Source organism: Diuraphis noxia, unplaced genomic scaffold (assembly GCF_037042655.1).
Source record: "Diuraphis noxia isolate RWA-SAM2 unplaced genomic scaffold, SU_Dnox_SAM2 contig0003, whole genome shotgun sequence".
Classification (NCBI taxonomy): Eukaryota; Metazoa; Arthropoda; class Insecta; order Hemiptera; family Aphididae; genus Diuraphis; species Diuraphis noxia.
In genome coordinates this window covers 72982550-73007675 of record NW_028301713.1, presented here as the reverse complement: position 1 = coordinate 73007675, position 25126 = coordinate 72982550, and the positions used below count along the sequence as shown (strand labels likewise).

The 25126-nt window shown below is 30.0% G+C and overlaps 2 protein-coding genes across 2 annotated transcripts in view; one reads left to right on the top strand and one right to left on the bottom strand.

Moving 5' to 3' along the window:
- Cad89D (cadherin 89D) overlaps positions 1-8448 on the top strand; it is a 53104-nt gene extending 44656 nt beyond the window's left edge. Inside the window, exons 9-23 of the mRNA XM_015509244.2 lie at positions 54-180; positions 591-831; positions 900-1046; positions 1118-1292; positions 1379-1839; positions 2582-3158; positions 3307-4122; positions 4195-4340; positions 4414-4550; positions 4623-4841; positions 4916-5070; positions 6131-6199; positions 6286-6498; positions 6566-6934; positions 8173-8448. Coding sequence (XP_015364730.2) covers positions 54-180; positions 591-831; positions 900-1046; positions 1118-1292; positions 1379-1839; positions 2582-3158; positions 3307-4122; positions 4195-4340; positions 4414-4550; positions 4623-4841; positions 4916-5070; positions 6131-6199; positions 6286-6498; positions 6566-6934; positions 8173-8335 — 4015 coding nt within the window. The 3' untranslated portion in view covers positions 8336-8448. The remainder of the gene's footprint in view (positions 1-53; positions 181-590; positions 832-899; positions 1047-1117; positions 1293-1378; positions 1840-2581; positions 3159-3306; positions 4123-4194; positions 4341-4413; positions 4551-4622; positions 4842-4915; positions 5071-6130; positions 6200-6285; positions 6499-6565; positions 6935-8172) is intronic.
- Positions 8449-8579: 131 nt separating this feature from the next.
- LOC107162356 (facilitated trehalose transporter Tret1-like) lies at positions 8580-24250 on the bottom strand. The gene is made up of 8 exons (XM_015509214.2): positions 23861-24250; positions 15902-15974; positions 13448-13583; positions 12366-12751; positions 11387-11594; positions 11098-11297; positions 10277-10545; positions 8580-10177 (listed from the first exon to the last, which is right to left on the bottom strand). Exons 1-8 carry the CDS (start codon positions 23896-23898, stop codon positions 9946-9948), a joined length of 1542 nt encoding a protein of 513 aa, XP_015364700.2. The 5' UTR covers positions 23899-24250; the 3' UTR covers positions 8580-9945.
- Between the last annotated feature and the right edge of the window lie 876 nt (positions 24251-25126).

Here is a 25126-nt window from a genome sequence, read left to right as displayed (position 1 = left end):
AATAATAATCAGTAAATAATATAATATTTACGTGTGTATTATCGTATTTTCAGAGACGCATTCGTTAGCGTTGAAATAACCTTGCTCGATGTCAACGACAACAGCCCAACGTTTGTGCCAAACAACCAATATTCATTCAAGACAAGAGTTGATAGCCCTATAGGATCAACGATTGGAAAGGTAAATTTAATTTATTTAGATGGTGAGGGGGTATTAACCTAGGACCATTCCAATATACATTCAGTCTTCCATTCGGGTCAGATGATCGTACTTTCCAATAATTAGTTCATCCTATCAGCTTTTATACATCCTTCTTCACTACATCATTCCATTTCATTCTCGACCTTAGGTATATTATTTCTGATTTCTTTAACAGTTTTCAGTTGAACAGATAAACAAATAATAATATATAACATTAACTACTATCATAGTGGTCATCTATAAATTAGATATAATGCATTCGATATATTTGATTTTAATACTTTCACTACTTTAGTCTCAAAATATTTGAAAATAATTTTGTTATATTATATTATATTGATTATTTTATGAGAATAAATAAAAAATCCATTGTGTTTTTTTAAACTTAGGTTGAAGCTATTGACCCGGACGATGGAGATAACGGGCGTGTGGTTTACAGGATATCGTATTCACCAAACAATGAATCGGAACTTTTCGCAATCAATCCTGACACTGGCGAAGTGTTTGCGAACGAAGCGCCGATAAATCTGGGCAAACATACAATAATAGTAAACGCGTCTGACCAGCCAATCGATCCAAAAGAAATGAAGTATTCTTTAGCTGTTGTTACAATCACAATTGTTACAGAAGGTAAACTTTTCTTATAAAAATAACAATTTTTTTTTCCTTGTATAAAATAAATATTTTATGATTTACAGAAGTGATCAATCCTGATTTTGTCAACGCTCCATATGAATTTTGGGTTGGAAGTGACGTGCCAGTCGGCACGAGCGTAGGTCAAGTCCGAATAGTTTCAGAAAATCCTAATATCGATTACGATTTACTTCACACCTATCAAGAAGGAGGTAATTGCCCTCAAGTGAAAATCATCGTACTTACATGTGCATTGTTTATATGTAACTTTTTTAAATTTTAGTTCCATTTGCTGTGGAAGAGAAAACTGGCACGATATCGGTCGTTGAGGGGATTTCGAATTTTGATCGGACCGATTATGAATTTGAAGCGGTTGCAACAGATAATCGAAATTTGATTATTTCGACAAATGTCACTATTCACATTGTTTACTCGGATTCTAGTCAAACGTTAACAAAGTAATGTACCGTTTAATTTCATATACAAAATAAATATAAATTATGTTTTTAAAATAATTTTGTGTTTAAATTTAAAACATTTACAGAACCGTAGATCCAATAAGTCTAGTGTTTCGAGTTCGTGAGAATCTCCCTGGTGTTGCCATCGGAAGACTATGGAATGTTGATTTCTCGAACTCATCAACCATGTCTAAGCCTAATTTTATAGTTGCCGATCCGGATGATGGAGAGTTATTTACCGTATCCGAAGATGGCGTTTTATACACAAAGTCTGGCTTGGATAGAGAAACCAAAGAAAGTTTCAAGTTGACGGTCATTGCGGATCGGAAAACAAAAACTGGTATCCACCATGCGACAATTTTCCAGATACGTATTATAGTCGACGATGAAAATGATAACGCACCCGAATTTCAAAAAACTCACTACGAAGGATCAGTGTTGGAAAATTGTGACGTCGGTACACTCGTAGAATTAAATGCACCTGTTAGAACAATTGATCGAGATATGGGATCTAACGCTATATTTTCATTGACACTAAATGGAGAAGGTAAATCTTTTTTCCTTATGTTTCCTCTTTTAAAAACTGACGATTTTCTTAAAATGCAGTTTGATAATAATTTTTATATAAAATATTTAAATAAGTAATTTTTAATAATTTTAACTAATTTTGTTATTGGCATATTCCTATATTATAGACTACAAAATTAAAAAAATTAAATAAAATATATTTCGCTAATTTATGAAATGAAATGAATTGTGTGTGGCTTGGTGAGTCGCGGTCAAACGCTCAATCTGCGAAAACATACTGGCCGCAAACGCTAGCTCAGGGATGGGTGACATCCGGGAATTTTAGCAACATATCCTTTCTACTCATACACAAAACACGTGTTCTCAAAACTCAAAATCCTACAAATAAAAATAACCCCCACCGTACCATACCACATCCAATGGTCTATGTAGTCGTGAGTTCCACATAAAAGAAAAAAAAAGAATCTATAAAATTTAAAAAAATTTGTTTTACAGAAATTAAATATTATAATTATGTTTATTTATTTATAAAAATAACAACAAAACAAATAAACCTCATTAGTTTAGTCACACAAAGATCGTGTGCATTTCATAAGAAAAATAAAAAATGTCACTAATACTAAATTGTTTAACATTTGATTAATAAAAGCACAACTATATATAATATGTGATTATAGGTATTCAAAATTTAAATATGTTCTCATTTAATATGATGATCAGTGCAATTCACAGAAAATATTTATAATAAATTTTAATTTTAGGTAGTGACATTTTTACTATCAATAAAGAATCTGGAGACGTCATTGTTTCGGAACCTATGATCGATAGAGAAGTTAAAGACACGTATAGTCTCAAGATCGTTGCCACAGACCGCGGAAATCTGTCGTCTGAAGCTTATCTTACAATACGTGTAACCGATATAAACGACAACGTTCCAGTTTTTAAACGCATTAACGTATACACCAAGGATAAACTGAGAGTCACCGCCAGTACCAAATCGAATATATCGGTCACATTAGGTGACTATTCTATACCACATCGTTTAGACAACTCCACTACGACTGCCGTTGTGTGGCTCCCCGAAACGATACAACCTGGTACGCCGATATTGGCAGTGAACGCTGAAGACGCTGATTCCACAGGATCAACAATCACGTATAAACTTGCGAAAAGTGGCATGGAGTTTGCTATTCATCCGATTTCGGGTCAACTATCCGTGGTGGGTCAGTTAAAAATAGGCGAACAAGAACTAAACGTCACCGCAGAAGACGAAGGTGGTCTGATGACATGGATATTGATAATTGTATTTGTTGAAGAGGACATTTTGTTTGAAAAAAAGTGAGTGTCAATATAATTGTATTTTTTAATTTAGGCATATCTACAAAATATTGTAAGATTCTTCTGCATAAAATCATATGAATTTAAATATTATAATGTAATCATATATCATTATTATCATTAACTTGGTGTATTTTTTCATATTTAGATCGTATGAATTTTGGGTACCTGAAGGTGCGTATAAACATCACGAAATTGGTTGCATTACTACAGAAGAAACTTCGGTTGTTTACTCGTTAGCCAAAAAAAGTTATCGGAATCCCACGTTCGTTATGACTGACGTCGGGTGTTTGTTGGTGTCCGGTGATCTAGACAGGGAAACTAGAGAATCGTTTGACCTACGATTGACAGGCAAAAGAAAGTCGGGTGGAACTCCATCAACAGTGGATATCGTCGTCAAACTGTTAGATGTAAACGACAATGCGCCACAGTTCCGAAATCATCATCGGGTACGAAAGTTGTCCGCCGGCGAAATTGGATTGAAAGGATTTGAAGGGGAGCTCACAGTTCCCGTTTACGAAGCAACGTTAGCCGAAACCGGTACAGTAGGAACCATGATAACGAGAATAGTGGCCGAAGACCCTGATGGACCCGAAGACGGAAATTCTGTAGTTACGTACAGTCTATTCGGACCGGGTTCAGCGTTTTTCGACATAGATCACGTAACTGGAGTGGTTACATCGAAAATTCCACTGCAAGGTGGTATTTACAATGTTACCGTGGTTGCATCGGATTCAGGTTTCTCCAGGAAAGATAACGCCGCATTATTAATCGTCAGCGTTGCCGACAAGAATTCAGGAATCGAGGAACCGTTGCTCGAACTTCGATATTTCGAAGTGGAAGTCGAAGAAAACTGTTTGGTGCCGTTAGAAATTCTCAAACTTAACGTGACATCGCGGTTTAGACGGTCCGCTTCGTCTGTAAGTTATTCAATAATCCCCTCAGAAAACAGCGAGAGTTTTGAGTGAGTCAGCGTTGTGTGTCAATTATTACTATTTATTGTTATATTAAACATACAATTCAATTTTTTCATCAGGATTGATTCGAAAAATGGCAATGTTTATCTTATCGAAAGTCCTGATCGAGAGTCTACTCCGACTCTCACAGTAATGGTTCGTGTTGAAGTGACAGGAAGGAAAGGAAAATCCACTTACATAGTACATCCGGTTGCACACGACATAGGTATGAGATTTTATTATATTTAAATTATAGTTTTAATTATATTATAACAAATAATGGTATTTTATTCGTTTAGCACTTAACGAAGCTCGAATCGTCCTCCGAATAATCGACCAAAACGATAATTCACCGATTTTCACGAACGAGAGTATGCCAGTGATTGCTGCTGTGTCTCCATTGACAGGTTATGGAACTCCAGTGGCTACTGTTCAAGTACGTTTAGTGTATTTACTTTTAAACTATAATATTTTCAGCCTAACTGAATATACACGTATATGACTTTAGGCTATAGACCCGGATCTGGACATCAACTCTGCCATTAGGTATGCGATTGTCGGAGATCCTGCCGAAAAAAGATACTTCAATGTTGACGAACATACGGGTCTAATACGGACGGTCGGAGGATTCAATCAACTTCTGAATGACACCGTTTTTGGATTTGATATACGAGCAACCGACAGAGCTGGAGCTCCCAACGGGAGATCGGCGATTACAAATGTCTTTGTTAGTTTTACATTTTGATAAAACTATCCATTATAAGCTCTTTGAGTAACATACATATGTTTTTGAACGCAAAGGTTTACGTTTTGGATGATCAGAAAATAATAACACTGGTGTTGGGAAAACAACCGTCGGTCATTGAGAAAAACACAGATGTCATAACGAGTTCGATGACTAATATCACTGGATGTATGGTAAAAATATGGAGAATAGATTCAAATACAAATAACATGTAAGTTTCAACTATCTAACTATAAGCAAGGTTGGGCAGTATCTTCGATACAAGTATCTAAGATACGTATCTTAAATACAATTGTATTTTGTATCTCGATGAAGTATGAAGTATCGAGTATCATGTATCGCGATACTTCAAAGCAAAGTATCTCGTATCTAGTATCTCGATACTGCTTTTTTAGTATCTTGCCCTTGGAAATTATTTTTCAGTATCGATAAATCATAAAATTATAAACTGTTATTTATTATATATCAGGATTTAGGACATTATGTTATTACTAAAATTATTTTTATTATGTATTTATATAATTTTTAATGTAGAATTATTATTGATATAATAATTATTATTTAATTGTTCTGAAATTGTATTGTGGTTATTATTGCATTTGTTGACGACAACGAGATTACGTTATGTCGTAATTGATTCGTTTTGTTATTACTGAATAAGAGTCAATTTTTATTATTTTATTTGCCATATTTAACGAAGGTGGTCATCCCCATAATAATAAACATATTTTTTTTTTTAAAACCAGTGACTAATTTTATTAAAATGTGTCGAGTTTTTAGTATCGCGATACTCCAAAGCCAAGTATCGAGTATCTAGTATTGCGATACTCTAAAGCCAAGTATCTAGTGTCTTGTATCGCGATACTCCAAAGCAAAGTATCTTGTATCTAGTATCTCGATATTGTTTTATGTGTATCTTGCCCAACCCTGACCATAAGTAGTATAAGCTTAATAGTTGATCAGTTAAATTAAAAATTAAAATGTTAAAATACTTTGTACTTAATGTCAGTCAATCATATAGTACAGATGTTGTTAACTTCGATCTTTAAAAAAAGTTCATTAAAAACACGTATTGATCTCAGTTAATAAGCTTAAAATGTAATACTGTTTAAAATAAACAATATATTCTAAATATGTATTTTTGTTTTAACCATAGGACCCTAACTTTAAATTGTGAACACATGCCTAGTAAAAAATTATGAATGTATTGTTTTAAATATCTATCATATTATTATTGTTTATTTTGCTTAAAAATTTACGAAATATTTCAGGACTGATATTCAACTTTATGCTGTGGATCCTATTACAAACGCATTGGCAGATAGTGATTTACTAATGAAGTAAGTACATTTTAATAATATTATTTTATATTTTAAAATATTATTGTCACACACTTACTGGTGTTAACTGTGTTCATTTTTTTTAGTTTGATGTTGGACCACCAAGATGAAATCAATCACCAACTAAAGCCTCTGCAATTCATCGGATTTTCTCGAATTCCGAAAAGCCACAACGACGTAGTGGTGGAAAACTCATTAAGCCTTTATACGACGTTCGAACTGTTAACGGTTTTGTTCGGATTTATTATTTTCATGGGAGCCATTACCGGCGTGACGTGTGTGTGCACGGGACGTAAAAGGTACAAATAATAATTATAAAACAAAAATATAAACACTTGATTATTTTAATACTGTATACACCTGCAGGGAGAAAAATAAGACGATTTCTTCCTATGGAAATTTCGGTTTCCACGAGAGGTCTCCATTCACATTGAGTAACGGAAGTCTAGCGAGGTTATCGACGTGTGAACCCAGATCGCTACAGAACCCCACGTCTTTTATGGAGGGTTCGCTTTTGTACGGCGGTGCAGTGACCAATCCAAAACACTTGCGGAGAGGTCTACGATGCAATCAGTCGAGGTCGATCATACCCGTCGAACCGCCAGTCACTCATTTGCGTCCTCAGTGTGGGACTAGGAGTGATCATCACGATCATCTGCAAAACGATTGTTGTTCGTGTAGCAGTGCTACCGGAAGCACGGGCACCGCCAGTTTAACCGAGTCCTTCGTCATGAAGTAAGTTTGTCCCAGTTCAATATCATACAGGTTGATTCATTAATGACACTCGCACCCTTAATAGAAATAATGGAGTTTTTCATACAGTAGTCACTTGATAAATTCGAAATTCAAGGGATCGAGTTAAAAATTCGATTTATAGAGGTTTTCGATTTACCGAGTGCTCGAATAATCGAGGGGAAAAAATTAATTCGAATTAAAGAGAGGTGGAAAATTGTATATATATACATATATATTACGTTTATTTTACGGGACCCATATGGCGACTGACTACGTTTTATTCAATTTCAATAATGATTTACCCATTGCAGAGGTTTATTTTGGTAAAATAATACAATTAAAGTTTAAATTAGGTAGGTAAGATACGATAACATTTATAAACTGCGATAATATTTAACCATCGTCGTTATTAGTTTTTATTACGAGTACGTTAAATAGATTGTATATCATTTTTATACATATGAACTATTGAACTTACATATAATCGTGTTTAAAGAAATTCGAATTATAGAGGTTCGTTGAAAAAAATTTGAATTGTAGAGTGTGCCTCACCGACAGACATTTCGAATTATCGAGGGGACCGGAATACATGTATTTTTTTCTAATTATAGATGTTTTTCAGGAGACTTATCGTTAAGTTAGATTTATAGAGTTTTTCGAATTATCGAGTGACTACTTTTTATTTTATTTTTTTGTAAGAAGAACCCGCGGCAACATAGGCCATTGGGTGTGGGGTGGTACGGTAGGGGTTATTTTTGTATATTTGTTTGTAAGTTTTTAAGTGGGTAGGGTTGTAACACGTGTTTGTGTATGTGTGGCAAGGATATGTTGCTAAAAATCCCGGGTGGTCACCCATCCGGGAGCTAGCAACTGCGGTCGGTACGTAAGCTCAGTGTGTTTCCGCAGATTGAGCGTACGACCACGCCTCACCAAGTCACCGAGTGACTACTGTATTATGATTTTTGTAAATTTTAAATAGGAATATTAAATTTAATTTTTTTTTCGAATAACTGTGATTTTTAATACTAATTAGAGGAAGGGGTAGATAAAAACTTTTAATTTCCAAATGAGACTTCCAACAATTTTTTTGCGAACTGCTGAGTCAGATAATTATTTTAGAATCGTTGATGTAAATATATAAAAAAAAAAAATCAAACGAGTGGTTTTTATCATACTGTCGGTCGACACCAAATACGATACTAGATATGATTATTTTATGGTATTATTATATTCAACAGGTCTAGTGACAATTTTGAAGACTCACTCCGTTCGATTGAAAGACCTAACAATAACAGCAACTGCCAGAGGCATCATCGGTGTTGCAATGAAGATGATTCAAATAAGACACAAACGAATAATAATTCTAATATTAAGGTCTGCAAGTGTCCGTTATCGCTGTGATTAAACTGCTCATTATTTTATACATTTTTGTACATATAATATTATGTACAGATTATATATTATTATTATTATTTAATTTTTTGATAAAATAAATTATTTTTTTTAAAGTGATACACGATGACATATTTTTTTAAATATAAAATTCATTCGTAATATATTAATACTACCTATGGTATTATGTGGCATACTAATATTAGATGAAAACATATTCGAATTCCATTAAAATATTATTATAATACATAATATAAATTGTACGTAATGTCACAACAAAAGGAATGCGATACATTACTAAATGCCCTTACATGTTTTTTTGCAATAATTATTAGTAAAACTATTTAGCAATTAAAAGTATAGCAAAAAAATTACATGGTTATGAACTGTTGATCTTGCGAAAATGCGATAAGATTTTGGAAACAAAAACACATCGGTTATTTAATTAGAAAGCATATGCATTATGCAGTATATAATATGTAGCTGTTGAAAAAAAAATTAGTACTAGATAGTGACAAAATGCATTCACAATAAATAAGGAAGTAAATTAATACATAACCACTATAAAAAATAACATTTTGAAATAAAATAATGTATTACATTATCATATTTAATTTATTTAAATTGAAAATTAAAAATTATAAAATAGTTTGCTTAAATTAAAAACGTAAAATATTGAGTTCGTTAAATACATACACATATCCTAAGTATGCAGTAATATCATAGATTATTAGAATGTAATACAATTTTGAGGTTCGATTGTCGTTAATTTTTATTTTATTAACTTGTTATGTAAGACTTGACAGTAAAAATATTCCTATCAAATCAATAAAATATTTAAAAATGAAACATTCATTTTTTTGGCATTAAAAATTATTTTAACGAAATGTTATAAACTTTTGGACGGCGCACTGGATAGTCAATTTAAGGCCATCAAATTATTTTCAATTTTAATACAATATGACATTTATTAATATTGTATGACTGTGGCATTGTATAAATTATTTCCATCGCATACCTATACTTGTTTTTAAAGATATTTTTACGCAGTTAAGTATGTATATAATGTAAACTATAAAATATATAATTAATAACTATTATTTTTTATTTATTATACTCCTTAAATGTATTTATGTTAGTTTAAATATGTTCTGATGATATGACTATTGACGAAAAGTATGTATTTTAGTACCTACCAAAAAAAAAATAATTCAACATATAATATCTTAAATTTAATTTTCATTATGGTACATTTAATTTTAATTTTATGAAAATATTGTCATGTTACTATTATAATTAATAATCACATTATGCGCATAGTAATATTTTACGTTATATATTACATTTTATAAACTAAATTTGTAACTGGTGGTAATTTATATAATTATATTATTATACTTTTTTTTTTTATTATTAAGGAAAAAGCATCGGTAACGTGACCATTGGTTTGTTTTTACAATTATTATAGGTACTTATATTCGTAGGGGACATTAAAAATATATTTGCAGAACACTTGTGACCCGGTCCTCTTTTGTAGTGTATAGGTACATACTATTACATCAACACAGAATAATGTGATATTTTATTATTACGCCGTGCTTGTTGCTTGATATTTGAACTTATTTAACATTTTTCTTCGCAAAATTATTTTCGATTTCGGCTAGTGTCTTGCCTTCAGTCTCCGGCAAACAAATGTATACAAACATTATACCAATGACGGCAAGGATTCCGTACAAGAAAAAGCATCCATGTAATTCAACTGAGTTTTGGAGATTCAACCACGTCTTCGATACCAGGAACGCGATTCCGTAAAAAATTGCCGCGCATATTCCGCTGGCCACTCCTCGACCTCTATAACAGCATAAAAAACGAGCGTATTTTGAACGACGTATTATAAAAAACGGGAATCCGATTGTAAAAATTAAAGATTTTTTTCTTAAAAAATTTCACCTGTTCGGAAATACTTCACTTATCAGTAACCATGGTACGGGACTGATGCCCAAGTTCATTGTGAAGTACAGTGTGCAAAACAATAATAGTGGTATCGTCGGTACGGATGACCACTGGTGCTGTGTTGTGACGTAAGTGTAGACGCCTAATGACAAACAGCACAGCGCACAACCCGACATAGAGACCAATGACAGAACTCTTTTTCCGACCAGTCGCATCAAGCACATACATATTAGTGCTCCAGTGCCTTGTAAAGCCGCAGACAAGATCTAAAATGGTAATATTATTCATAAATAATAGGGTATTAAATATACAATAATGAAAATGATTGATAGTAGCTACTTATACTTAAATTATCGATGTTAAGGTACACATTTTTCAAAAAAAAAGAATATTTAACTATAGACTGGTTTTAAACATACAGTGATAAGCTATTAGCATATAATACGTATGTACATTTGCACATTTATTGTAATATTGTATATAAATACTTCTGGGGACGATTTTTAAATTGTATTATTGTGTATAATATTTAAATTGGTTGGTGGTTTTTTTCCCGATAAAAACGTGTTTATTCCTAGAGATACCATATCCACTGCCTATAAGTCGGTACATGATTTAAGTCAGTAGGACTACTCTCAACTTCCATTATTCAAGAATTTATATCGTAGTTGCACCTCTGGGCTCTAAAATCCCATGACTTAGTGGTCCCATTTTCTACAACAATTCGTCAAAGACGGCATAATGAATTTTGACTGACGTGTATAGAGGCTATAGGTGTGCAATGTAGATTTTGCATTATGAAAAAACAGCGCGCTTACGGTGAGTACGTTCGGTGATATGGGCACTTCCAGCCGGGAGAAGACTTCGATCATGTATGGTCGCATGGCCGTCAGCGATGCGGCGTGGAAAAAGAAGAAGTAGACCACGACCAGTCGTAGTGGTATTAAGATTCCAGGACGAAAAAAGTCCCTGACGATGTCCACGGCGTTGGGTTCGCTCTTCATAACGAATTCGCAATCTGTAGGAAAAAAAAACATGACTCATCATCATTTCTAATGCTTAGCCCATTTCCGGACGTGTTGCAAAGAAAATCCCGTATTGTCAAACCTGGAACACCGACGTATCCTGATGATTTCCTGATCTTGGCTTCCAACAAACTGTTAAACTCGTTTTTGGATGCCTGACAGTACAGTTCAAGATTGTGAAATTCTTCACTCACCTCTTCGGCGGAAACCCATCCCCGGAGCCATCTCAATGACGACAATGCCTCGTCTCTCCTTCCCTTCGTCAATAACCAGATGGGTGATTCGGGGATCTGTGTAACAGAGGTTTATTTAATGTTAAAAACCAGATATTAAATCACCCCAATCGTATTAATTGACAAATAACTGTATTGAATGCAATGTTTTGATCCAAACTCATTGGTCTACGACGTTTTCATATTATAAACATGTTTTGTTGTAATCGTTTATTTTGACACACAAAAAATATTGTATGTAATACTAATATATGTGGAGAAAAATTATTATTAATAGATTAATAATATATATTACTAAAACAAAATGATGTGTAATTATACTATAAAAACTAATAAACACTTGAAGAATATTAACTCTAAAACTGAAAAATTGATTTGAAAAATCTTTAGAATAATATTTTATATCGATGCTTTAAGTATTGTAAATTAATTTACAATATTTGTTTTAGATTCAAATAAGTTGGTTAGATACAATTTGGTACCTAATGTAGTCATCGAAATTACGATGAAGATAGTGTATTTCATCATAATTATATACAATAATATAAAACGTGTGTATAATACCTTTAGGAATTTTACGAAATGTCAAATTTAGAAATATACCTACACTTCAGGTTTAATATAAATTCAAAACTCAAATTCTGATAAATCAAATATCAAATGTGTGATACATAAAAATATATTTGAATATCTTGATTTTTAAAAATTCAATAATGGCATTTTCAACCTCCAGAAATCATTATTATTAATATTAACACTAGGCTTATGTTACCACGGGTTCCCCTTAATAATAATAATAATAAAAAAAAAATTAATTAACTGTCTTACGAACGAAATGGCGATGGCGGCGATAGCAGGTACTAGGCAGCTGACTAGCATTGTTGTCCTCCACGGAAATATACACCCGAGCACAAACTCTAGCAGGTGTCCTAGAACGATCATGGAGCTGGTGAATGTGGAAAGTATACCCCGGACGTTTGGTTCGCTGATTTCGCCGATGTATGCCATCGTGGGCGCCTCCAGGAACCCAATGCCTATACCCATAGCCGCTGATGCCGCGTACAGCATCCACGTGGATCCAGCCGTATACAGAAGGTACCAGGCGGCCAAGTGGGGTACGTTCACTAGCAGCATGCACCACTTCCGGCCAAATATGCCCTGCAAGCAGCCCGACAGCACGCAGCCCAGGGGTTGGCACAGCAAAATTATGCTAGCTAAAGCAGAGTACCGGACATTGTTTTACGAACGTAAAAATAATTTCTAAGGTTAGGTTAAATTTCTAAGTTACTATGCAATACTGTAGTTTTCCCAAAGAATTGTGTTTTTTTTATATATATTTTAATATATTTGTGAAAAAAAATATATATGCCATATTTCTACTAACTTCAATAGTAAAGTATAACACGTAACCAATGACAAACATTTAAATAAACGAAAAAAATAATTCTTATTTTTTCGTAAGCTGAAAAAAAACATGATGTCAAAGAAATAAAAAAATAAGCTGTATACACTATCTAATTCTCAGGGAATCTATTTATATAAATTGTATTGAAAGCGGATCAGTACTTGTCGAGTCTATAACCTTTAGATAAACCAACATATATTTTTATATTATATAAACTAGTTGTCCCGCCCGGCAATGTCTGTGCAAACTGCAAAGATTCGTTTATTTTTTCTTGAACTGAAAAGAATTCATAAAAGGCATTCATATTATGGCTTATTATCAACTCCGATAGGGTGCATATATTAACCTATAAAAGTTTCAACCAATATTAATTTCGAGGTGTACATACAGTTTTTAAATATTATATTTTTTAGATAATCTATAGTTTTAAAAAAAAACTCGCAAGTCAAAAAAAAAACAGTACGAATACTGATTTAATCAAAACGTAATAGTATTGAACATTTACCAATCCATGAGGACTGAGTATCGTCCAGCGAAAGGCCCTCTTTTGCGTTATGAAGGGCGCCGATGACAATTGTTGGAACGACTATCATCATTCCCAAATCCAACATCAATAAACTCTGAGCGACCATTGCACATACCTATATCAAGTGCATAACCATGATGTGATATCATAATCGAAAAGATAATAAATGTTATGTATTAAATAATTGTTAGGTAGTATAATAATAATTAATAGTTTCAAGCATTGAAATGTTGCTCTATAATTTATTTTACTTTAATTATAAATAAATTATAATAGTACAGTAATAATTTAGTTATATATTTTTGTGTATTAATAAAGATTAATAATTTATTCATTTTAATCATTTCCAAGTATTAAAAGTTATATGTATATATACGGTACCAACATCAATTTAGCATTAATTCGTTCAAGTCGACAATTTTGTGGACATTTTTTTATAAGTAACTATAATAAAAATAATTCTTTGGGCCATTTGTGTGTGTGTGTGTGTGTGTGTGTGTGTGTGTGTGTGTGTGTGTGTGTGTGTGTGTGTGTGTGTGTGTGTGTGTGTGTGTGTGTGTGTGTGTGTGTGTGTGTATGTGTATAATACAGAATCATTCCATTCATTTACAATAACAAAATATGTGGGGGAGAGCGGAGTTAGTTGTTACACTTTTGACTGATCAATTTTTTATAATTTTTCTTTTACTATGATCATAATTGTTGTGACACCATTCTATTAAGTAACTCCTTGGGTATCTTTTTATGATAGTAAAATAAAAAAAAATTAATTTTTAATATTAAAAAAACCCTGGTAAAGTCATTAAGTCGAAGTGTAACAACCTATCCCTGGGTGGAGTAAATTGTTATAGTCCAGGGGCACATTGTTACATTCTACATTTTGAAATATTATTACCCAAAATAAATAAGAAATCAACAGTAACAGTAATGATAAAAATTTTATCATATAATATATTTATAGTAACAAAATATAAATAAACAATAAAATTTTCCTTTTTATGAGTATAATATACTGATGTAGTCCTATTGAATACAAATAAATATAGGTAACTACCTTATTTAAAAACAAAATATAAATAATTGTTAAAATAACATTGTTATAATTTATAAGTAATATAATATAATATAATAAAATAAAGTATTATTTTATATTATATTATATAAGTTATATTGTAAGTCGTTGTATTAATAAGTAACAACATGCCCCTGGCGAAATGTAACAACGTGCCTCTTATCGTTTTTTTTCTATTATAATTTATTTATTCGAAATGGATTAATGAAATTGAATTCTATAGTTAGAATATGATGTAGTACTACATAATGAAGAATTATTAAATGACAAAATAATCTCATCTTGAATTTGTGCGTTGTAAAAAAAAAAAACGCAAGTCGCGGAACAAAAGTTACTTTTGAGAACAAATTACAGAAAAACGTTGTCAATTCAAAACACAGATAAAATGTACTCGATATTATTACAAAACATAATATGCAATTAATGCTTAGATCACATACAATATGGATGGAGCCACAGCTCAACATGTTGATGTACATATTGTACATGTTAGCGACAGTCGCCAGTTGTGTGCACCTTTCTGCGCATGCGCACTCGAGACTTGTCGCATATTTTTCCCAAAATGTCTTTTGATAAGAAATACGAATAAATGATTTTAGCTAAATATGCGACTAGTTGTAGCTAGCGGCTTATGCGCAATAGAGGTCATATTTTTTTGGCGACTCGTCGCGAATATGTACATCATCGCCAATATGTGTAATCTATAGGTTGTGGCTCCATCCATTGTATATGATCTAAGAATTAATGATAATGTAATTTTTTCGTCCAGTCTCGGCAGTGTTACCATAATTGGAAGTATAAAATATCTTCACCCGTGTAACAACTAAATCCGCCCTCCCCTATCTTTTTTTGAAAAAACCAGTATACATCGCTACAAAAATGTAAAACACACGCCTAAGATTTCATAAAAATCCAAGTACTTTTATGAAAATATGGTTTTATTAATTGATTAATTGAAATATAGTTACTTGAACTTTCTAAAGTTCATGATTTGAATCAATGTACTATTCATGAAAAAATTGGTGATGAGCATGCTTGGTGAAACACTCTGTATAATATTTTACGAGTATGTATTGTCCGTATGATGCAATTATTACCTCTATGGTTATACGATTATAAAAACATTACCATCGTATAGCGAGTACTCATATTATTATGATAATATTAATAATTATCATTACTAATAAGTAATAAGTAATTAGTAATGAATACAGCGATTGAAATAAAAATCGAAGGACTATCAAAAATAGCGGATAATTAAAATAACATTATTAAAATCATCGATGTGTCAATATCGTTTCCCTGCAATATTCGTTACTTGTAGCCGATATTATTTTGATTATTATATTAATTAATTATACCTGTGATAATATTCGTTTATAATTATGCCGGTCACTCGCACTACCGGTTACAATTAGCAGTGATCCAGGTTCCCTGTGAACAAAATATAATATTCTGAAGGTTAATAAAAGCACTGATCGATTTTTATCCTCCAAAACTGTTGCGATAACTTCGCTTAGTTATGTATGGTCTGTGTAGTAGGTCGTGTATTAATAGAGTGAGCCTACATAATAACGATATAAATAAACTGTCGTGTTGTCGTGTTCATTATTTCGATAAATTATATTAACCTTGTAAGTCAAAAACCATCGAACCCATATTATGTCTGAGTAATAAATACTAATAATATTGGTATTGTTGTGAAACTGCTATAACAATATACGATACTTTTCTTCTGTACCTTTGAAGGACAATTCTACTTAATTTATAAATATTTTATAATGTTTTTTCTTCCCACGAATTATAATATTTCTATTATGATTTGTATTTACACTTAAATAGAATATTTAATTCATATAAATTTAAACATCATAATATTATTAAACGAAAGTTTCAAGCTTACTGTAGGCACCATTATTATGCACAGATTACAACTCACCAATTATATTTATTATTAAATTTTATATTTCAATTACCAATTCGAGAAGAAATAATAGAAATATCTTCTATTAGACTTGAATTCACGGTTTTCGGTTTATTAAAATGTTTTATTTTATTTTATATTATTCAAGATAATCTACTTTTTTTTGCATGTATTTAATAAAAAGCCTTTACATTTTTTATAGTGAACTTAAATTAATTAAACATAAATAATTTCGTATTTACAAATAAAATTAACACTATAATTATTTTTTATTTTCTTTATTCGTGTTTAAAGTAGGTAAAACTTATTTTAATATATTATATTATATATTTATATCAATTTAAATCAATTTTTTACACAAATTGTGTTGCAATTAATTAAAAATGTTTATTTTTAGAAATATATTCTTAACGAAGAAATTTAAAACATGGTATTTTGGATTTATTTATGCTCTCAATAATATTTTGCAGAACTGCCTGTTCATTTCCGTTGATGACTCATTACTATTGATTAATGACAGATTATCTTCTTTTGGATTTGATTTCAATCGGTTTTTCAGACTACCGCAGCAAATCAACGTTAAAAATCCAAAATTCAAGCACGAATTCGCAGCCCATGGTAATATTAAATTTAAAGATATTATATTATGCAAAATAACAAAAAGCAATTATTTAGGTCGCAATCAGTAAACTTACTTATTATACAAACTGGTCACGAAAAAACGTTCTGTCTACAGACTATATTTTGACATCAATTAGTGTCGTTAGCGACTATGGATGACTCCCGCTGTACAGCCATATCATTAAAATGTAACCTGACTTATCATTCACCACGTTGTTTTTAAGTTTTCGTTTCGAATTCAGTCAGTGTGGCGTATCGCTATATATTTTTTTTATTCATGTCTGATACTTTGGTTCAAAGTAATAAGGAATTGAATTCAAGGTATACCATATATTTACCTAATTTTTTTGTTAATAATAATTTTTTGATTTATTTCCACTCCTAAAATGAATAATAAAACTGTATGTACATTTTTGTGTATGTTTATATTATTATATCGTAGGTACACGACGGACGTATAGAAATGTGATAAATGTTAGATCTTAGGCATTTTTGAACTTTATATTATATAATAATATATGTGAAATATATAACATGTCATTTGGTCATTAAAAATGATCAGAGAAAAATAATATTATATGGAAGTCAATATTTCGCTGTTAAATCTGTTTATGTGTTGATTTTTGTTTTTAAACAAACTATTTACAACTATTTTATAATGTATAAAACAATTATTAATTAAATATTTATATCAAAAACAAAATATTGTAACGACATATTATGTAATTGATCATTGGTGCTAATTGGTTGATTTAGATATTTACTTATAAATATCGTTACTTGATAATAATGATGAAACAATGACATTGTATTGACGTTTTAATGTAAAAAATACAATTGTTCAATTATTGCATATATTTATGTAACTAAAATTAAAAGTAGAAATCCATAACAGAAACTTTTAAAACAGTAAACTATAATATTATGGTACTGAAAATGTTCAAGAACAAGTTTTTGTTTTGTTAGTTTAATCTATTTCAACGAAAGAAATTTTACTAGAAAAAAATATACTATAGGTAGGTACGTTTATTACCTTATTATGTGTACTTCCAGCAACACTATGGTATTGTAATACAAATAAACCTAAAAAGAACTTGGTTGTTAAATTTAATGATATTTTAGTATACTAATGTAACATTCAAAGAAGAATCTTATTGGGATTATAAAATACATTTTTTTTTCATTCCAACTTGCTAAATGTTTGTAAAAAGAAAAAAATATTATTCTTTTACCCTATCACCTACTACCTATTACAATTGTTTTACGCGTAACGATATCCATCGTTTTCTCACTAATCTTGGAAGTGATCATATTGATGTCAGGTTCATAATAATACCTATTGTTGTAATGGATTTTTCGTGTCTATTATAATTAGGTACATCAGAAATAAATGTATGTATAATAATAGTTATCATATAATAGTTAAGTGATTGGGTTAGATGATGAAGATTTATGGTTAGATAATGACATGGTCAACCAATTATGTTGGAGTTGATGACTTTTCATTATATGACACTGTTTTGACTGTGATTTCATAAATCATAATTAATAAGCTATATAAGAATTCATGCAGTAGCTATAGGATTCTACAATTAATACTTTGAATTATTATATATAACATTATAAACTGATACAGTTGTTTTAATAATAATTGAGAGGTTGTCAATATGTACACAAGGTTTTGTGTTAAATAATATATAATAATATAAACTTAATAATTAGCTTTATTTATTTCTCTCTCCTCTCTTCACTGATGACAAAATTCGACTTTTAGATTTATGAGTAATCATAGACTAAATTCATAAGTTTAGAAACAATAGAAAATGAGAAAATTATGTATATAAATATTAACATGCATTATGTTTTCTACATCTAAATATATATATATATATATATATATATGTTTAAATGTATACAGTTATTTTTTATTTTTAAAGTTCAATGTTAAGTGAAATAACAAAATAAAACAGTGGTTTAGTGTGACTTAGTCATACGCTCAACTGTGAAATCGCTCTGAGTGTATGTACCGGCTAGTGTTGCTTGCTCGCGGATTTGTGACCACCCCGGTTTTTAGCAAGAAATCTTTGCCAACCGCCCCCCCCCTTTATAAACAGCTAATGGTCATAGTTGCCGGGCTTATGATCAAAAAAATAAAAATAAAATAATATATTCTGTAATAATTTCTGTTAGAGGTAGGTAATTAAGTTTACTTTAATTAATTTAGGTAATTAAGTTTACTCTAAGATTACTCAAAAATCACCAAAAAAAAAAAATTGTGCGAATGTATTTTGTAATATTTATGCTATAATGCCTAATTTACGAATAGACCTTAAAAGTACGAAAAATATTCACTGAATACTAAGTGCCAGATGATATGACTTTAAGCATAATATTTATTTTTTTTAAGTTTATTAAGGGATCAATAAAAAAGGTTTTTAGCCTACATTTGATCAGAAGTTAAACAAGAAAAAGAATTAAGGAAGAAAGTACTGTTGCAGCTGTGTTTTCATTTTGAAGGCTTGGTGGAGTGAAACAGGATTTTTAAGTATCTTGCGTGCTTCGATGCATTTGGGGAAGGTGATGACAATATGCTCAATTGCTAATGTTTTGTTTCAAGTATCACATATTGGTGCTGCTTCTTTTTGGATGAGATGGACATGAGTTAAGTGAGAATGGCCTGTTTTGACTCGTGTAATGGTTACTTCCGATCTTTTTTTTGTGCCTGGAGAATACTTTAATTTCTTAACGAGCATAATCATTATTAGTATTATATTACATAGATGTAATGTGAATGAATTCGAGATTTATTTTACATAGATATGTTAATAAAATGTGCCTACGAGGCTGTCGTTTTTAAATAAAATACGTCAAATTTGAGTGCTTGAGTTCGGTTCTTAGGCACCTAGCTATACGCCACTTCGATGAAATATGGTAACATTGGTAACATTTTTTCAGTTATGGGAAATATAAAAGAATTATTTCTTACTTTTTTCGTTACATATTATATTGTTATAAATGATACATCGGTCCGCAGAAATTACCACTTCATTGATTTCTTACATTTATTTTATATAACGCGTTGGGTATAATACATGCTGATAAAGAGCAAAAAAATAAAATAATATTGGCACATATTTTTCCATTCGTTTCGTTTTCCATTTTTGGCTTATTGATTTTTTTCTACGTTTCATTTTTACTAAGCATTTTCTTCCAAGTATGGGGACTAGCTCAATGATCACCATATTCTCTACCATAATGAAAGCCAAACACCCGAAATTAAAACCCGACAAAACATTTTCTGTAATACAGAAGTTATTGTATTTTTAATCAAATCCGAAACAAAATCGTTAAACTTTATTTTCATTCGCAGCTCACTAAACTTCTACAACACTATATAGTGTAAGAGTATAAAATTTATAACTAAACAGCTAGGGTCATAATAAAATAATATGGGCATGACAGATTAAATTGGACGCAATCTAAAAGAAATCACTAAAACGCTGAAATTATGGTTTTAAAAAACTATAATTATTATTTGTATGTACAAAGTGTCTAATAGTATGTACCTACCCATTAAAAAATATAATTGGTAATATAAGTAATTTTACACTCAAGTTCTGCATATTATGTAATGAATAATAATCCACACGAGTCACATTGATAATATCTATCGGGATATATTATTGTATTAGCAATACATTAATTGCACATATTATAGTTATTAATTATATTTCAGTATTTATATAAAAAATTATCTTTATTTTGGCATGTGACCAAATTTATGTATAATCAACAAAACAAATAAATTGTTGGAAAAAGTAAAAAAATAAATATTTTTATTGATAATTTCACAAAATAAAACATAATGTAGTTCATGAAAAATATTCATAATTCAATTTTAGAGTATGTACATAATATATTGCTATAACTTTTATTTTGAAACAAAGAAAGACGTGTATGTAATAATTTTTACACGAAACACATTTGAACCTTTAAAATGGAATATTCAGAATCATAATCGCATCAAAACTCATATTGCAGCTGATCCTTTTCGTTGGTAGGTACATATTATTATAGTCAAGGTGTAAAAGTATATTATAAAGGTCTGAAATTTAATGCATGCAAAGTGAAAATTATTTTCTGAAATTTCTCATCGTGATCATGTGAAAAAAATTCAAGAAAATTATAATATTAATTTCACTCATATCAAAGAAAAAAAATCTAAAAAATGAAACACGTAAGTTGAAAATATGTCTACTTTCTAGGCTGGTACTAATTTTAGATGCTTAAGTCAGAAAAACATTTAAATTAAAATAATCATAATTTCTTCCGAAAATGTATAATATAAATAGTTCAAAATTAATAATAATAAATTATGTTATTGGCGTTTACGCTCATTTTGGTATATGCCATAATATTATTATTTACTATTTTTTTTTAATAACATTCTTGTATGCATTATAATATGAGATTGCATAATTTTTCTATCTTCCGATTGTTTTTAGTTTTATGGCTTTCAGGCTTTGTAAGGTTTTAACTATTAACTACAGGTGAAGTGAAATGGTAATGTGCATAATATACCTAAAATAATAATCTAAAAGCTAATGATAACCATTATTTTTCTCTGTAATATATTTCTCATTCTTACAATCTTTAAACTTTATTTAATCTTGTGTAATTGTGTTTATATATATATAAATATTTCTTGTTATTTTTGGGATTGTTCGTTACTATTATAAAATAAATAAAATATCTCGACTACCTTGGTTCATGATATATTTATTTAAAATTGAACCAATCGATTCTGTGTTTTATATTTTATTTTATTAACAATATTAAATTACCCTTAAATATTCAAACAATAGCTGCACAATTATAGTAATTTGAGATATTTATCATTAAAACTTTACAAGATTACCACATACTTAATTGGTAAATTTTGAGAGGAGCTTAGACGTATAAGTCAATAACTTTGTCTCAATATAATTAATAATATTTTATTGTAGATCAGTTTATTAATACCATCAAAAATTAGTAATTATATATATTTGTAATTGAAATATAAAAATCATAAAATTGATCTCTTGACATAAAAATGTATCACATTATTTTTAAAAATCAGTTTATTATGATGAAAGGTTAAATATTTAGTCATGTGAGTGAATTATAAAAAAAAGTAACAAATTAAAATAAAGGGGAGGCAAGAATTTGCAATGCTATTATAATTTATGTATTTTACACAGGTAAATACTATTAGCTACATTATATTTATAATTAGCGTTTGAATTTATATGCAATATAACAGATAAAATATGTATTTTATTTTTAGAAATATGCAAAAGTATGTAAAAAAAAAAGTTTTCTATTCTATGAAACACTTAATAATTTTATATAAAAATTGATCGCAAATACCTTTTAAACGTATTGTTAAGTATTTTACCATTCATATTAAATATTTCGTTTGAAAACTATTAAATCTAATCATAATGTTTAGCCCTTTAACTTTGAACTTTTGCCATAGGTAGGCACTTCAAAATCACTATTATATCAATGTTACACTAAATTTTACGCTCTAAATAAATAATTTTGTATCTGCGCGGTGAATACGCTGTGAATTAATAATAAGTACCTAAATGATTTCAATATAAGCCTTTTAAGATATAATCTTTTACGAGATTGAGCTATGTACTCGATCATTTGAAAAATAAAATAAATATTAAAACGATAGGTTTTTATTAAAATTACGATTTTACATTAGTTTTCTCAGTAAAAAATTCATTAACTCCTAATATACAATTATATTATGGATTTTGATAAAATATTCAATAAAAAATTGTTCTATTTTAATCAGTGCGTGCCAAATTGCGGGAAAATAATTTAAAGTAGTTTACTTACTATTGAATGTAAGGCTTCAATGGTTATTATTTATTATTGATGTTGCTAGCTACTTACCTGCCCAGGTATTATATAATATTATATATAACAGTAAAAAGAGTGTCTTGTAGGTAATCGGTTGTAATCCTTAAAATACTGTGATAACTATTTTTATTTTTATAAAATAATATCGAAAAGCGAGAAAACCTATGTTTGAATAATTACTATTTAATTGTTTTATGTAACTATAGTAATTCTATTTCTCATTTTAAGCTCATAATCTAGTTGTTGATATATTGTACTATGAATAAAATAAATAAAATGTAATCTAATTCTGTTTTGTTATTAAAATTTTTTTTTTTTAAACACATATGTAAGTCATTTTTCGACAGTCAAATGTTTGTAATTATTTTATTAAACCTTTGTCAATAATTTTTTATGTCTCCAATCAATTAAAAACAAAACTACGCATCAGTCAATTTATATTTTGTATATAATTAGTAATTACTGTTCACAAAATATCGGTTAGAATATTAAAATAAAATATACATGACAGCTAATTGGTGACTATAATTCAACGTCATTATAATATTGAGTGTTATGGTAATAAGTATGTGATTATATTAACAATAACAGTAAATCGAAAATGAATTATTATAGCTACGTGTGGGCATTATAACAGACCTCTAACGACGCTAACACTCGTTTCTGATCACGTGGCCTTAGTGATAGACGAATAACTTTTAACAATCATTATTATAACAGTTCCAGAACAAAATTATACCATCGTATCGTAATAATAATATGGATACCTATATTTATCAATCATATAATATAAAATAATACATCATAATAATTGTTGATTGCACATAATAATATGACGCTTGTCACCCTGACTTACGGTTCGTTGATGGCGATGGTAGCACCGGCGTCGTCCATTTTTAGACTGATCACACGTGCGCGCAGATGATATTCCGTAAGTTGAGTATATTATATTATTATTATTATTATTATTACTAATGTAAGACGACGTACAAATTTCACTGCGTTACGAAAACTACAAATAATACTATAGACACTACAATATTTCTTCAATAATAATAATTATATAAAATTATATTATATCATAATATTATCACCGAATTATATTATAAACGCATGGTAAAAAAAAAAAAAAAATAAATATAAAATCACCGCGTCCGTCGTACTTAAGCCTCGTCGTGAAACTGGAGAATATGATAATAAAATAATAATATATTAAATTATATTACTGCTAGGCGCTGGCGGTCAGTAAATGGTAATACGGTACGCACGTTGTCAGGATTCTTTCCCGAAGACCTTGTGTAACACACCTTTCGCAGTTAGTATAACATAATAAACATAATATATTTTATCATTGTAACAGTGTACACCTACCTCAGCTAATAAGTCCTTATGTTTTTATCTCTCTTCTCTAGGCACGACGTGTTGCGAGTGTAAAAGGGGGAGGGCGAAATCCTTCACAAAACGTTTTTATCCACACGACCTCCTATCACAGACATATCGGTAAACGCATGTGCTGTAAAGTTTCGATTGGAAAAAATAAATCGTAACCGAGCTCTCGTTTTGCAAAAGCACACGCGAATGTCGTGACGGCCAAGCAAGCAACAGAAATTGCTGGTCGTGAAGAATATACACAACAGTCGTTCCTATAATAATAATGAACATTAATATTATGAAACGCAAAATCTTGCAATGGTCGTCGCTGCAGTGTAACAGCAGAATATCGTGTACATATTGCTGGGTTAAATAACATTTTGTATTTTGGTTTCAGAAAATTAAATATCTGTAAGGTAGACACTAATAAATGTGATAATTACGCACGATAGGCAAAACACTACTAAGAATATTTGAAACTCAACGGTGACACGATCATCATATATTATTTTAATATTATTATACATACTCATACTAGGTATATATGAGTAATTTTTCATAATTCAATTTTTGTTATTGTTATTGTTTATCCACGGTAAATTGTAGAATATTTATCATATCTTAAAGTTTTTTTTTTACTATAGGTTGACACGTATTTGTAATCGTTATAGAATCCCTTGTCATATACCTAACATGTAACTCCTGTTAAATATTAATAAACACAATAGTTAACGTAGTACGCCTAGTATCA

Coding starts and splice junctions, on each gene's coding strand:
- LOC107162356 (XM_015509214.2), bottom strand. CDS start 23,898: ATGGACGACGCCGGTGCTACCATCGCCATCAACGAACC. Junction 13,584..15,901: donor ATAAACGAATATTATCACAG/GTATAATTAATT, acceptor CACTTGATATAG/GTATGTGCAATGGTCGCTCA. Junction 11,298..11,386: donor AGGATACGTCGGTGTTCCAG/GTTTGACAATAC, acceptor TTTTTCCTACAG/ATTGCGAATTCGTTATGAAG.